At 42.3% G+C, this 16,025-nt stretch overlaps 1 protein-coding gene across 6 annotated transcripts in view; it reads left to right on the forward strand.

Annotated features, from left to right (window-relative positions):
* The window catches only part of GRM8 (glutamate metabotropic receptor 8), a 570,836-nt gene extending 565,057 nt beyond the window's left edge, over positions 1 to 5,779 (forward strand). For all 6 annotated transcript variants that reach the window (XM_075928371.1, XM_014573390.3, XM_014573388.3 and 3 more), the window contains one exon: positions 5,214 to 5,779. Coding sequence is in view for 3 of the 6 variants with exons in the window: in XM_075928359.1 (XP_075784474.1) it covers positions 5,214 to 5,263 (50 nt within the window). In the remaining 3 variants the exon portion in view is untranslated. The remainder of the gene's footprint in view (positions 1 to 5,213) is intronic.
* Positions 5,780 to 16,025: the final 10,246 nt, after the last annotated feature.

Below are 16,025 nucleotides of genomic sequence, written 5' to 3' on the forward strand. Positions count from 1 at the left end.
ACTACCGCGGAGTTCTGTCGACATAACGTCGACAGAACTCCGCGGTTTTGTCGACGCTGGTATACCTCATTTTACGAGGCAAAACACCTTCTGTCGACAGAGTTCTGTCAACAGAAGGTGTTATTGCCTGTAACACTGCGTCCAGACTACGGAGTTCTGTCGACAAAGCGGCTTGCTTTGTCGACAGAACTCCATGTGTCTGGACGCTCTTTGTCGACGGAAGTTTTGTCGACAGTATCTGTCGACAAAACTTCCGTCGACAAAATGCGGTAGTCTAGACGTACCCTCTGGTTGAGGATGGCCTCATTTAACATTGTCAAACAAATTATACAGCTGTCTAGCTCATGAAGTGAAGAGAAAAAAACGTGCAAGTAGGCCTATCGAAGAACCAACTATGTCACATACTTTAAATATGTACAGGATATTCCATGACAATGTTTCTCTACAACTCTAAATCCTTTTGTTTTGGTTTACTTCTATTGTCTCATTCCAAGAGCAGAGTAGTAAATGGACCTTGAAAAGGCAAATTCCAGGAGCATGCTGAGTCAAGTTTGTTGTCCTCCCTGCCAGATAAGCTTGCTGAGTGTGGTACATGTTACAACTCTGAAATATTCAAAGTCTTAAAGACCAAGAAATTAGCTATTGAGACTCTTAATTCCCAAACAAGAGCTGCAGGATCATTATCATAAACTATATAGATATATACGGTATTTATCAAATAAAAGGAGAAAAGCTGACTATGTTGCTGGTTTGATTTTTCCAGTCTATCTGAGGGATTAAAGTTATCAAACTGTGAGCTACTACATAAACCTTTCATGGAAATACTTTGGAATAAATCTGATTTTATTTTTGAAGTCTTACTGTAAGGAAAACACCTGCTTATTGATTTTTACTTTCTACTCCTTGACTCATCACAAACTAGATTAATCAAGTGATAGAAATGTAGCCGTGTTAGTCTTGGGTAGTTGAAGCAAAATGCAGGACAATGTAGCACTTTAAAGACTAACAAGATGGTTTATTAGATGATGAGCTTTCGTGGGCCAGACCCACTTCCTCAGATCAAATAGTGGAAGAAAGTAGTCACAACCATATATACCAAAGGATATAATTAAAAAAATGAACAAATATGAAAAGGACAAATCACATTGCAGAACAGAAGGGGGATGCGGGGGGGGGGGGGGGGGGGAAGGGGGAGGAAGGAAGGTAAGTGTCTGTGAATTGCTGATATTAAAGGTAGGGAGAGTGGGATGTTTGTGAGTTAATGGTATTACAGGTGATAATTGGGGAAACTGTCTTGGTAATGGGTGAGAAAGTTCAAATTCTTGTTAAGTCCTTGTTGGCAAGTGTCGAATTTTAACATGAATGACAGTCATTCATGTTAAAATTCGACACTTGCCAACAAGAACTTAACAAGAATTTGAACTTTCTCACCCATTACCAAGACAGTTTCCCCAATTATCACCTGTAATACCATTAACTCACAAACATCCCACTCTCCCTACCTTTAATATCAGCAATTCACAGACACTTACCTTCCTTCCTCCCCCTTCCCCCCCCGCATCCCCCTTCTGTTCTGCAATGTGATTTGTCCTTTTCATATTTGTTCATTTTTTTAATTATATCCTTTGGTATATATGGTTGTGACTACTTTCTTCCACTATTTGATCTGAGGAAGTGGGTCTGGCCCACGAAAGCTCATCATCTAATAAACCATCTTGTTAGTCTTTAAAGTGCTACATTGTCCTGCATTTAGATTAATCAAAGCAATTTATTCAGCATGGCAGATAATTCAGCATTAGTTAGTTTCCCACACACAAACAAAAAGGAATCTGCCTTATTTGCATATGTGTGCTTTATTTACTCATACTTTTACTGGGAGCAAAATCCCTTTATGTTCTAAAGCAACTGGTCCAGTTTCAGCAACCCTGTTGTATTCCCAGTTGGGAGAATGCACAGCAGAGTGGCAGCAGTCTGCCTCAACAGTCGCACCATGGGAGCGTGAGAGAGAACTCACAAAGGAGTCTCACATCCCATGAGTTCTGAAAAACATGAATTTAGCTAAACTTGCTTAAAGAGTCCTGGGTACTCCAGGAGCAGGGCTATTCCCTGGTGGGAATAAGTACTCTGCATCTTAGGCATAGTCCCACTGGGACCAACAGCCATTGTGGGCCCTGGGGCAAGGCATGGAAGGGCAGTTCCATGTCCCTGGAAGGGGTAGTAAGCCCTTAGCACCGCTCTAACTGTGGTATGCCCTCCCCCCAAGCCCTCAGAGCTGTGGGGAACTGTGCTGCAGAGCTCCAGCAGCAATTCACAGGGGCCCAGGCCTCTGACCTCCACTGCTGCCACAGTAGCATTAGATGGAAGCTCCAGGCCCCTTTGAATCTTTGGGCCCCAGAACAATTGCCCCCTGTACCTCCATCCTTGTCGGTGGGCCTGCAGTGTTCTAAGAGAGCCAAGCCCAGCACCTGCTCAGAATAGCTTTCTTGTGAAGTGGGACTGACACCAGTCTCTTATTTTTGTAAGCAACACAATTTACCAGTTTTCACTGAACTGAGAATTCACATTCATTTTCTCAGATCCAAACCTTCCCGGACGTCACACTTCTCAAACTCCAAAACTGGGGGCACCTGTATGTGTGATGATAAACAACGAGCTGTTTGACAGTTTCTTTGATGTGTGTGTTCTCATGATTATGCATCCCCAGATCCTAATGGAAAGAAAGTCAAATCAGATTTGAATTTCAGTGGGCTGGTTCCCTGGTGTCTTCCAAAGCTGCATCTGCAGGATTAAAGTCACATTCCCTAGAAAGCTAAACACAAACATGAACTTTACATAGCACATTTCATTATTTATATCTACCTACTGATCTCACAATAATGCAGTTCTATGCATGATGTAGTGGGACTATGGGATAGGCAAGAAAAGATTGTGTTTCTGTGTTTCTGTATTTCTGTTCCTCCCGCATCACCGTCAGATTCGTAGGTCAGGTTTAGACCATGTCAAGAATTATTTTTAGAGCTGTCAAGTGATTAAAAATTTTAATAGTGATTAACTGTGTAATTAATCGCATTCAACTCCCCTTTGAAATGCCACGGTGGCATTTCAACAGGGCAGTGCTGCATGGAGCCCAGGGTCAGCTGGCCCCAGGCTCCATGCAGCACTGCCCCTGTAAGGCGCCAGAGCGACACTTCAAAGGAGCAGCGCAAGTGGAGCTGGGGATCAGTTGGAGTCCCCAGCTGATCTCCAGCTCTGCATTGAAAAGCCCCTTTGAAGTGCCGCTCTGACACTTCAAAGGGGCTTTGCAACAGCGGAGCCAGGGATCAGCTGGGAACTCCAGCTGATCCCAGCTCCTAATGTGGTGCACCTTTAAAGCACCAAAACAGCATTTCAAAGGGGTAGCGCACTAGGAGCTGGGGATCAGCTGGGGACTGATCCCCGGCTCCCCTGCTGTAAAGCCTCTTTGAAGTGCCAGAGCAGCACTTCAAAGGGGCTTTGCAATGCGGAGCTGGGGATCAGCTGGGGACTCCAACAGATCCCCAGCTCCACTTGCGCTGCCCCTTTGAAGTGGGGGAGCAGTACTTCAAAAAGGCTGCACAGCATTAATGCCTGCATTAATTTTTTTAACTCATTAATCCTGTCCTGAGTTAATCACAGGCATTAACATGGGTCATTTGACAGCCCTAATTATTTTCCTAATTCAACTACATTAAAAACATCAGAGGAGTCTCATCCTGTCCTATCTAGCAAAGGATTGTACTAAAAAAAAAACAGAAAAAGCTTGACTGATGCTTCTTTAGCCTTGATTCTGATCTCACACCAGCTTTACGCTGGTTATAGATTTAGATTTGATCCTGAATGACTTAACATTAAGCATGAGAGACATCCAGCTGAAGAAAGTGGGACTACTCATGGGGACTACTTAGTCTTTGCAGAATTGCAGTCTTATGGAGTCATGACATCAGTGCCATTACTCATGATTTAAATTGGTGTGTGTATAGAAATTTGCAGGGCACTAAGTTATTTTTGTGTTGCCAGCTATCTCCACCACTAGTGTAAATGGAGTATATGAGAGGCAGGCTAGGAACAGAAATGGGTATAGTGGAGCTGACCTCCTCTGAATCTGATGCCCACAGATCTTCTAACAGTGGTAGAAGATAGAATTGAGACCCTACTGCTCTAAATTCTGCTGGGTCCATGCAGGTGGGGTCGGGGAGCTGCTTGTGGCTTTTTGAAGCCAGCTTGCTCACTCTGTCTGAACAACGTAATGGAGAACTGGGCCCAAACTCTCCAACAATACTAAGGAACCATGTCTGTTATATAAAAATACCCACTCCTGTATTTAGGTTGAGTGACTGTCACCATTATACTTTAACAATAAACCAGGAGCTGACTCATTTCACATATTGCACCTTTCCAAACAAGCAGGAGAATTTATGCCTCAAGAGGAAATTCACTTTTAAGAAAGAGGGGTGATGTCGATGCTGCTAATCTGCCTAGAAAATACCACAACTGAAGGAGAACTTTCACATACAGCTTGGGCTTTCTAGTAAGAATATGGACACTTCCTGGAGGACAGATGTTCTATGTTGGAGGGTCTCGAGCATGCTGGTCACATACCATCCCCATCCAGCATTGCCCAATTTCAGGGCTGCATCAGCCATCTTTGTCCCATTTCCCCTCATGTAACAGGAGTTGTGGATGTCTTGTATTCCTGTAACTTCCTCCTAGTCGATGCCTAGTTGGCCTTAGTCAGTGGCAACTGGAGAGTGACTCAAGCCCCACATTTGAAAAGGAATTTACAGCATTTTGCTCGTTTGTTTTCTAAATTAGCCAAATAAAACATTAATACCAAGCTTCCACATATTAGATTTAGAAAAAATGCACGCAACGAGCCAGCAAGAGATATGGAATTTATCAAATAGGGAATAAAGAGGTGGGTGCCTTTTTCTTACCCACTGGCCATCATGTTACCCTGTAAACCACACAGTGATAAAATGAATCAAAGCACATTATTTGGGTTCTGTTTCCAGCAAGCTACTCAGAAAAACACTTAAGAGTATGCTTAAAGTTAAAAATTTGTTTCTTCAGTTGGGACCTTGGTGAAGTTGATTATACAGCTGAAAGCTGAGTAAACAATAAATGAATTTCATTGGTTCACAAAGTGCTTTATGTTGATTCCAAAATTTGAATTTTTTGTTGTGGTTGCTTTGCAGCTTCCTCTACCAAGACAACATATGTCAGCTACAGCAATCATGCAAACTGAGCAGGGAAATTAAATGCACCTGAAGACCTGAAGTATTGTGAAAATAAACAATGAATTTACTACCACCAAAACCTCGGTCTTGGAAAGAGCAGTAGACTACAATCAAATCTATAATCAGTCTTTTACTGGACAAAGATTAACCACAAGCCAAAACCAGGAGGGGTGGGGAAGGGAAAAGTTCAGTTTTATACCATTCATACTGATGGACAAACTTCAGAACTGTTTACTCACAAAAGGAAGCAAATCACAAAAGGAAAACAAATGTTAGCTTGTGAAAAAAATGCTGTTGAAATAAACCATGTCTGATGTTATACTTGTAAGTACTTTTTTGTGATTGTGAGAATTCCATTCCTGTCCCACATTGTTCAACTTGTATAAGAAGATGAGTTTGTTTCTTGTGATGACTGACTGAATTGAAGTCCTGGGTTGTGCTAAAAGAAATGCAATGATTGCCGCATGCAAATTTTTATACAAAATAATTTATTTCTAATAATAAAGGAATGTTTTGCAAATGTTCAGACTTGTTTCGTTGTAGTTTTAAGGAAGAAAAAATAATATTTTAAGTCCTGACAGTATTGTCTATTGTTTGTTTAGAATGTGAAGTAAGGGGGGTATAAATAAAAAAAATAATAATGGTGTCAGAGGAATGCTGTGTAATGTATAAGCATGTTGATGGGGGTGCCTGTATGTGTGTGTGTGTGGATGTACTCGCCGAGATGGGTGATTTTATTTGTTTAAAAAATTGTGACTCTTTTAAAATTGCTGATGGGATTTTTTCCCAAAGTAAATACATTTTATAAGATTTTGTGAAATGAACGACTCCTGATGTTGTGCTCACCATTTATGATTCAGCGACTGTTTTCTTTTAAATATCATTCAAGGTTCTCAAACAATTTAGCAAAGATGGTATAACTAAAAACTCCACTTTCTTATCCTAATCAGAGCCAGCAAATTGAAATAAAAGTTTAATCTTTTAATTATCCTGCGCAATGCTATTAAGTTGCTGATATGCTACCACTAACTGTGGTGGCGTGTCATTTCTGGCAAACACATCTTATTGATGGCTGCCTTAGAAATAACATAGAAAGGCAGCAGTTGAATATTTGGAAAGCAGTAAAGAGGATATGTGAACTAACTTATCAAACCTTTCAAAATCAAAGGAAATGACCTCTTGGATACAATTTTGATGTCTTCTAATTTTCAGAATTAAACTCTTCAGTAGATACCAAACCATTAGAAATTGTTATACCAAAGACAGAGAGAAGAGAGAGAGAGAGAGAGATTGGAACCAGTGTAGTGATCTATCATGTTAATAAGCCACTCTAGACAATTCAAAAGCAGACTGCTCGAGGCTTTCAGCTCTGTCACCAATGTCTATGATGTGCTTTAAGACTTTTTCCACTCTATACAATATCTACCATTCATCAACTAAATGGGTCTTCACAATCAGTTTGTTATTAAATGTTCTTTCTGCTGATTTAGCTTGGGTGGCTCATTGTTCTTCTTTCCGATAGGCGCTATCTCTTTGTAACATGTCTTTGCCAGGGAGGCTGCAGTGAACCCTGGATTGCATTACTGAATAAGGGAAGGTCAAGGTATTTTAAAGTGAATCTCCTAAATGTTACAGTGCCACATTTTAATCTCCTGAGTAGCCAGCAAATTACTTTCAGTCCACTATCCCCTCAGTGAAATTCTGTGTTTTAAAGCACTTTGATAAAAACTATTAGGAAGGATCTCTCCCAATATTTGGACACCAGAGTTATTGATGCTGTACAATTCAATAAAGTGCAATTGGAATGGTTATGAGTGACCACTCATGGAATTACAAAATAATTATGAGTGAAAAAATAAAAAACCAGGGATAAATTAAATTTTCTATTGACTGTGCTTTGAGAGCCATTAAGGATATGATGATCCCTTCCCTGAAAGCATATATGCACTTAATATTATGCATATCAGTAGTGACATTGGCACCAATGGACATTCTGAAATTCAGTAGAGCTGTTTGGAAACTTCTTGATGAAAGAATACTATTGTGTCAACCCAAAATATATCAATTTTGACTAAGGTTTCAATGGGACAGTTTATGAAGTTCAGGGAGATGCGAGAAAGAAATCTGGCCTTTTCTAGCTGAACACAGCCATTCAACACAATCCCAGTTTGCAAAATGCAGAATTTAAAAAAAAACCTCTGAAAGTCATCATGAAATGGAACTGTCTTTCAACCTGCTCAAAATATCTGCACAGCTGTTTGCTGGGTCCAACCCTTACTTAGCAATTGGCCTGATCCTCAGACCCACCGACAGTGCGGGGCAAAGGGAACAGTTGCCTTGGACCTTTGCAATTTAAAAGTCTGGGTCTCTGGGCCATTTAAAAATCACCATCAGAGCCCCATGGCTATCTGTGGGAGGTGCACCCTTTCTGGGTGCCTTGGAGACCAGGTCTCAGTGAAGTCTGTCACTAACCCTTCCCCCTCCTCCCCGATCCTGAAGTTGTTCAGTGCATTCAATGTTGATTGAAGTTGTGAATTTTCAAATTAACTGAAAAAGGAGACCATTAATCAGTTGTGAAGGAGAACACTAAGAGGTGTTGTTATGATGACTAAACCTACAATCCATTGCTCACAATCAAATTACTCTCGTGAGGAGGGGTTTGCAGAATCGGGCCCAAACATGTTAATATTAGAGATGTGAAAAACCCAATCTTATGGCTGTCCACAAAAAATATTTTTCTGCAAAAAGTTTATTAAATGAGAGAGAGATCTTGGAATCATCGTGGATAGTTCTCTGAAAACATTTAGTCAATGTTTAGCGGCAGTCAAAAAAGGAAACAGAATGTTAGGAATCATTAAAAAAAGGAAAGAGAATAAAACAAACATCTTATTCCCTCTAAATAAAACCATGGTATGCCAGCATATGTATACTGCATACAGATGTGGTTGCCTCATCTCAAAGAAAGATATATTGTCATTGGAAAAGGTTCGGAAAAGGGCAACAAACATGGTCCCATATGAAGGGAGATTAAAAAGACTGGGACTTTTCAGCTTAGAAAAGAGGAGACTAAGGGGGTGGGGGGAATGTGATAGAGGTCTATAAAATCATGACTAGTGTGGAAAAGTGAATAAATTAAAGTTATTTACTTATTCTCACAATATAAGAACTAGGGGTCATCAAATGAAATTAATAGGCAGCAGGTTTAAAACAAACAAAAAGAAGTATTTCTTTGCTCAGTGCACAGTCAACCTGTGGAACTCCTTCCCAGAGCATGTGGTGAAGACTAGGATTTTAACAGGATTCAAAAAAAGAGTAGATAGATTCATGGAGGTTAGGTCCATTAATGGCTATTAGCCAACATTGGTAAGAATAGTATCCCTAGCTTTTGTCAGGGGCTGGGAATGGGAGACAGGAGAAGAATTGCCTGAAGATTCCCTGTTCTGTTCACTTCCTCTGGCTTCCCCTGGCATTTGGCTTTAGCCACTGCTTGAAGACAGGATACTGGGCTAGATGGAGCTTTGGTCTGACCCAGTATGGCCGTTCTTATGTTTTGTGTGGAGGAGAGCATTAAAAACAAAGGGTGAAGGTGCAAAATATTCTCTGCATTGTATGTGTCTCTCAGTTTAGAAACATAAGTGTTGCTTTACACTTTTGTAAACCCCATTGATTTCAGTGGGGTTAAACATTTTAACTCAGACCAGAATTTGGCCCACAATTTAAATGACATACTCCTCAATTCCAAGGCTAGAAGGGGACCTCTGTGATTGTGTAATTGGACATCCTATATAACACAGAAATTCCCGAAAATAATTCCTGTTTGAACTACAGCATAGCTGTTAGAAAAACAGCCAGTCTTGAGTTAAAAATTGCCACTGATAGAAAATCCACCAGAACCCTTAGTAAATTGTTCTAATGGTTAATGACCCAATATACTGAACTAAGAGTATGTCTACACAGCACGTTTATCATGAAATAAGCTATTTCAGAAAAAATAGCTTATTTTTAAATAAGTGTGCTGTGTAGACTTACCCTAAGTGAATAAATACCGAAGTATAGGAAAGGCTAAATTTCAAAGGGACCTGGTCTCCTAACAGCCACTCTGCGCATCTGAGTTCCACACTTATTTGCCCCTGACTTTCACAAGCCCTCTGCTCAGCTTATGCCTAACTATGGAGGCACCTCCATTCCCTAGGCACTGAAATTTCTAATGTGAAAGTCCATAAGGAGTCTAAATTTTAGCAGCTGAGTATATGTACAGCCATCTTAAAACAACGTTATCCAGCAGCTTGGACCTCAGCCCCAGAGAAGTCACAAACTGGCCACTCCCTGCCTATTCTGGCTTTGCAGCTTGCTGTCATAGACATGCTCAGAACATGCCTAAATGCACTGACAATTGCTGGGATGTGTTCTGGAGGCTGGATGAGAGAAGTGAAGTTAGGCTTTTATAATGTTTTGCTCAGTGGCTCAGGCACACTCCTGAAATGAGAAGACTCAAATTCAAATGGCTCGTCTGCATTAACCAGAAACATCAGCATCATTCTTGCAAAAAATGGCTTAGATGCCTGATTCCAGGAATGGATTCATGGGTACAAATCCCAAACAACACTAGGCACCTTCTTCCAGCCCTTGGAGAGGCAGGACTTAGTGAAATCTAAAACTAACAGGCTACTTAGGCACATGCCTAACTTTAAGAATGTGGGTAGTCCTATTGACTTCAGTCAAGTTGAAGTTATGCATGTGCTTATTTACCTTGTTGAATTGGAGGCCACAATAGTAAAGAAGGAACTTCTCCATTGGCTCATAGCACTATGGCTGTCGAAAACACAGTGTACCATACATTACTAAAAGATATAGGTCCAGATCCTGCTTGTGTCAGAATACAGAACATACAATGAAGTCACTGAAATTTTTGTAGGGAAACATAGTGTCCATAGAAGAGTACCCTAACTTTCTCATAGCTATAGCAGCATTACTAGTGAACTGACTTAAGACAAAATAAATTAGGGTGGGTTTTTTTGTCATAGCAATAGTTGTTAGGTTAACAACTATTTTGTTCTCACCTTATTTCTTTCTTTCTTCCCATTTAACCACTGTAAAAACACTATTCTTAAATAGAGTTTAAATAAAAAGAGAGAAATGTCATGACAAGGTTGGAGAAAAAATTGCTACAATTTTGGAACATAGGAATAGAATGGAACAAGCTATAGAAAAATGATTTTGCTGTACTTTTCACTTCACATTACCAGGTCCCATTTTATCAGGATATTGGGGGAAGATGAACAACAATAAGGGAATACCACCTAGTGTCTGTGGTTATTGTGTCTTTGAATACTCATGCAGCTTCTTCATTTCACTTCTGTCTTTTATAGTCTCTCTCTCTAGGCATTAACCATCACTGGTTCCTTTTACACAGCAAATACATTGCCTTTTTAACAACCGTCTTCTCTTGGTCTATCTCATTCTACTCTTTGTTGTATAGTCTTGCCATTCATAAGGCTGTAGTTTAACCTGTGTCAGAACTTTTATTATAAACTGTATTATTTACCAGACCTACAAAGACACTGCAGGATGAAACTTGGTATGTACAGTGTAAGAATGGGTGTGAAAAACTTTGTATTTATAAGCATCATAATTGTTTTTTCCATTTAAGTTTTATGTAGATTAAAAACGAAAAGCATTGAACATGTTCCCCAAGTACATTTTGATGAACGGTGATAATAATTTAAAATTTGAATGTTGGCCAATGATTCTAGCATAAAATATGTTCCAATACCTTATAATATGGTTTGAAGAATTAACTTTACACTGTATGTAAAGATACATACTAGGATACATTTGCCCATTCCTCTTCGGCTTATCATTTTGTGTGCGTGTGTGTGTGTACAGGTCCATAAAAACTTCCCCATTGATTTCTATAGCTTTGGAACAGGCTCCATTGCTTTCTCACCTAATAATACTGTGTAAACCAGTGTTTAGGAAGTCTACGTAGAGAGCTATATTAAATATTGGTATGACCATACATTGTGTAAACTAAAACACATTCTTAAGAGCTGATCCCACCATTACTCAAGCACATGAGTAATAAAGGGTCATAAATTACTGATATGTGTTTACAAGACCTTTGCTTATGTAACCCTCTTTTTCCCCTCTTGGGGTATGTCTACACTACCCCGCTAGTTCGAACTAGCGGGGTAATGTAGGCATCCCGCAATTGCAAATGAAGCCTGGGACTTGAATTTCCCGGGCTTCATTTGCATAAGCGGGGCGCCGCCATTTTAAAATCCCCACTCGTTCTAACCCTGTGCCGCGTGGCTACACGCGGCATGAACTAGGTAGTTCGAACTAGGCTTCCTAGTTCGAACTACTGTTACTCCTCATTCCACGAGGAGTAACGGTAGTTCGAACTAGGAAGCCTAGTTCGAACTACCTAGTTTGTGGCGCGTGTAGCCACGCGGCACGGGGTTCGAACGAGTGGGGATTTAAAAGTGGCGGCGCCCCGCTTATGCAAATGAAGCCCGGGAAATTCAAATCCCGGGCTTCATTTGCAATTGCGGTATGCCTACATTACCCCTCTAGTTCGAACTAGCGGGGTAGTGTAGACATACCCTTGGTTACTCAGGAGCAGGTCTCACTCACATGTGGGTATGGGTGCCTGATGTTTTTAACATAAAAGAAGATCCTGAGAACCCCAGTGGTGACGTTGTATAGTTAGAGATTTTCTATCCACCCCTTTGCTACAGTCCCTTGCTCCTAAAGGACTATACAATGGTGGTGCCTACTTCTGGCTGGCCCCGTACACACTTAATGGTGTGCCTTGGGAGCCTCCAGAAATAAAATTATTATAGTAATAATCTGGATCCAATACTGAAACAATTATAAACTATATACATCTAATTGATTAAATTAGAATTAACAGACCTTTACTTAACAACTTGAAGAACAGTGTTTAACAGACTAAAAGTGAATAAAATCAATTAGCAAAGTACACAGAAATAAAGGAAACTTATCTAATTGGCATTTACACTGCCATCATTTATCTCACCCCAGAGTGTGCACTCCTCTGGATTCACCTGCTTGCGTGGGAGTGCTTGAAGGTTTGCAACTGGAGTGTAGACAACATAGTTCATCAATCCAGGCTAAGCAGTTATCTACAAAATCCCTCTGCCACTGGATCAGGCCCCACCAAATGCCAGCAGCTCTGGTTCACTGGGCAGATCACTCTGGCTCTCTTTGGACCCAGAGTCAGTTTGTCTTCTGTGCTCTGTCCCAGACAGCACTTTCCCAAAGAGCCACAGTTACATGCAGTTACCTTCTATGCAGGGTGGTATAGACCATTCCCAGACACAGGCACAGCCAGGGTCTTTCCCTTCCAATCACCAACAGCCTCTGAAGCAGCCTGCTAGGACCAAGCCCCAACAGCTCTCAGTAACAGTCTCTAGCTTTAACCAACAACTCCTGGCCTGGAAGAGGCTCCACACCAGCAATATGGCTGCTCTCTCCAAAATGCAGCCCACCATTTCTCTCTCTGCCTGGAAGAACCACTATTCCCTACTTTTTTCCCAGGGTTCATGGGAGTTCATAGTCTCTAGTACAGGGTTCATAGTCTCTAGGACTGGGCTTCATCAGAAAGGATCATCTCAATAAAAGTCAGAGGCACCTATTGTAAAAGGAAGCCTACACTTGTGAATTAGTGTTTAATGAGTGCTAAATTAATTCTTTAGATTGGCCTGATTTTCAGAGGCACGGTATCCTTTCACTAGGTTCTTCAAGTGCTAATGTCTCTGAAAATCCTCTTGGGGGACTTTTTTAGCTGACCCAATTTGGGGGAGCAGAGACAAAGGCCCAGTCCTCAAAAGTACTTAAGCCTTGCTCCATTGCAACACTTCAATACCTAAGCCAGAGTCAGCTGCTGCTGAGTGGATTTTTCAGCTCCAAGCTTGGTGCCCAGCTTGGACACCATACATACAATATATGGGGAGTGGTGGGCACCCAAGAAAAGGATGCCAGCAAGCAAAGCAGGAAGCCGCTAACTAGCCAGGATCAAAGTGATAAAAATGCAAGAAGGGAAAGGAGAGGGACAAGAGACATAGGCACCCAAGTGGCTGACCCACTGTGCTAGACTGATGGGCTAGAAATAGACACCTGCTTCCATTCAAAATCCTCATCCTTGAGTCTTCTCCTGGTGTTAGGCACTCTGCTTAGGTAACCCTGTTCTAAATGTTGAAACTCTCTCTCTCTCTCTTGCTTACATTCGATACCTCTTTCACACACACCCTATATTTCACTGTGCCCTTGACTATCAGTGTGGATGCTGTATGGACCCCTCCTCTCACCCCCTGCATCCAGCTGTCGTGCTGCAGAGTGTGATAGGTATCAGGTTTTAGTTGCGCTCAGTGCATATTGACAGAGTTGAGCTCCATTGCTGAGCTAGATATTCTCTGCCTAGTTTGAGACAGTAGTGGAGAAAATGCGAGGCAGGCTGGTGTGCAGTATGTGTGGTGCCTTTTCACATGGGGTTGGAGAGTGAGCCTGCCCTGTGTTGACCCAGCAAAGCCACACATCCATATACTGTATACAAGTCAATCTCTTCACCCAGGGCTGGGCCTAGTTCCCTGCTCGGGCACTGTGCCATGATGCACAGGGTCACATGGTATTGTAATTACCTATACCATGTCACAATGCCACTTGCTTAGTTGTGGCCTGGTTGCACCCCTCTCATGAGGCAGGGTGGCCAGGCCAAACCCGAGTAGTGCTGCAAAACCTGTGCCTCAAGTTACAATACTCATGAGACAAGAGCCACCACTGTCTGTTGAGTTGAGAACCATCTTGCTTTTCAAACTGATTTTCTTCACACTCTGGGGCCTCTTCTCTGCACCAGCCCAAGTGAATGGTTGCAGTGCTAGGGCGAGGGTACTATTGGTGCTCTCTTGGTGGTGCAAGGAGGAATGCTGCCATTGACTAGGGAGACATCACTAATGAAGAACCATCAGTTCCCCACCTCACCACTGATTGAGCTCGCCAGTATTTGTACTGGGGTTCTGAGGTGTTCGGTAGCTATGGGGCAGCACCAGGACTTACACAGTGTTGTAAATGCTGACTTATGGAAACATAGCCACATACGGGACAGAGGCACCTGCATGGCCAGATAGCAGCTGGGCATCAGTTCTGAAAATGTCAGTAGTGCTTAACCTGTGAATTTAGATACCTAAAGCAGCAGATAGGTTCCTAAATGCTTTTGAGGAGCTGGGTCAGAAAGCCTGCCACATCAGCCAAAATATGAGTAAGGAGTGCCCATGATGAACGAGGGCCCCACTCTTGCAAACACCTCACTCCCAGCCCAGGCTTTATGACTCACATGTGCCTATATGTCAATCTACATTCCATTCTTAATTTTAACCTTTGAAACCATCACAGATGTTATTAATTGGTCCCACTGAAGGCTGACTGTGCAGAGAGGCCAAAGGCGGTAGGCATAGACCCTGCACTCATCTCTGACACTAGAGATAGCTCCACAGCTCTGGGCTCAGGCACATTAGCAAGGCACTGTGCAGTCTGTGAACATAAGAACATAAGAATGGCCATACTGGCTCAGACCAAAGGTCCATCCAGCCCAGTACCCTGTCTGCCGACAGTGGCCAATGCCAAGTGTCCCAGAGGGAGTGAATCGAACAGGTAATGATCAAGCGATCTCTCTCCTGCCATCCATCTCTACCCTCTGACAAACAGAGTCTAGGGACACCATTCCTTGCCCATACTGGCTAATAGCTATTTATGGACTTAACCTCCATGATTTTATCTAGTTCTCTTTTAAACCCTGCTATAGTCCTAGCATTCACAACCTCCTCAGGCAAGGAGTTCCACAGATTGACTATGGGCTGTGTGAAGAAGAACTTCCTTTTATTTGTTTTAAACCTGCTGCTCATTAGTTTCATTTGGTGGCCCCTAGTTCTTATATTATGGGAACAAGTAAATAACTTTTCCTTATTCACTTTCTCTACACCACTCATGATTTTATAGACCTCTATCATATCACCCCTTAGTCTCCTCTTTTCCAAGCTGAAAAGTCCCAGTCTCTTTAATCTCTCCTCATATGGGGCCCATTCCAAACCCCTAATCAGTTTAGTTGCCCTTCTCTGAACCTTTTCTAATGCCAGTATATCTTTTTTGAGATGAGGAGACCACATCTGTATGCAGTGTTCCAGACGTGGGCGTACCATGGATTTATATAAGGGCAATAAGATATTCTCCGTCTTACGCTCTATGGGTATGTCTACACTACAAAGTTAATTCGAACTAACTAACTTTGATAGGCACTACACTAGCAAACTGCTAGTTGGAACTTAATTCAAACTAGCGGAGCGCTTAATTCGAACTAGGTAAACCTCATTCTACGAGGACTAATGCCTAGTTCGAATTAAGCAGTTCGAATTAAGGGTTGTGTGGCTACTTTATTCGAACTAGTGGGAGGCTAGCCCTCCCCAGCTTTCCCTGGTGGCCGCTCTGGGCACCACCAGGGAAACTCGTCTGCCCCCCTCCCGGCCCAGGAGCCCTTAAAGGGGCACGGGCTGGCTACGGTCCCCGTGCCAGGTGCAAGCCTGCCAGCACCCAGCCAGCAGACCCTGCACCTGGCACGGCACGAACCAGCCACCTGCTGCCACCCAGCCCTCCGCCTCTTCCCGGGACCAGGCTGGCGGCTCTCGGGAGCCTGCCCGGGTCCACAAGAGGCGGGGCGCCCGCCTGGTCTAGTGCAGACATTGTGGACCTTATCCA

The sequence above is a fragment of the Pelodiscus sinensis genome, chromosome 1 (genome assembly GCF_049634645.1).
Source record: "Pelodiscus sinensis isolate JC-2024 chromosome 1, ASM4963464v1, whole genome shotgun sequence".
Classification (NCBI taxonomy): domain Eukaryota; kingdom Metazoa; phylum Chordata; order Testudines; family Trionychidae; genus Pelodiscus; species Pelodiscus sinensis.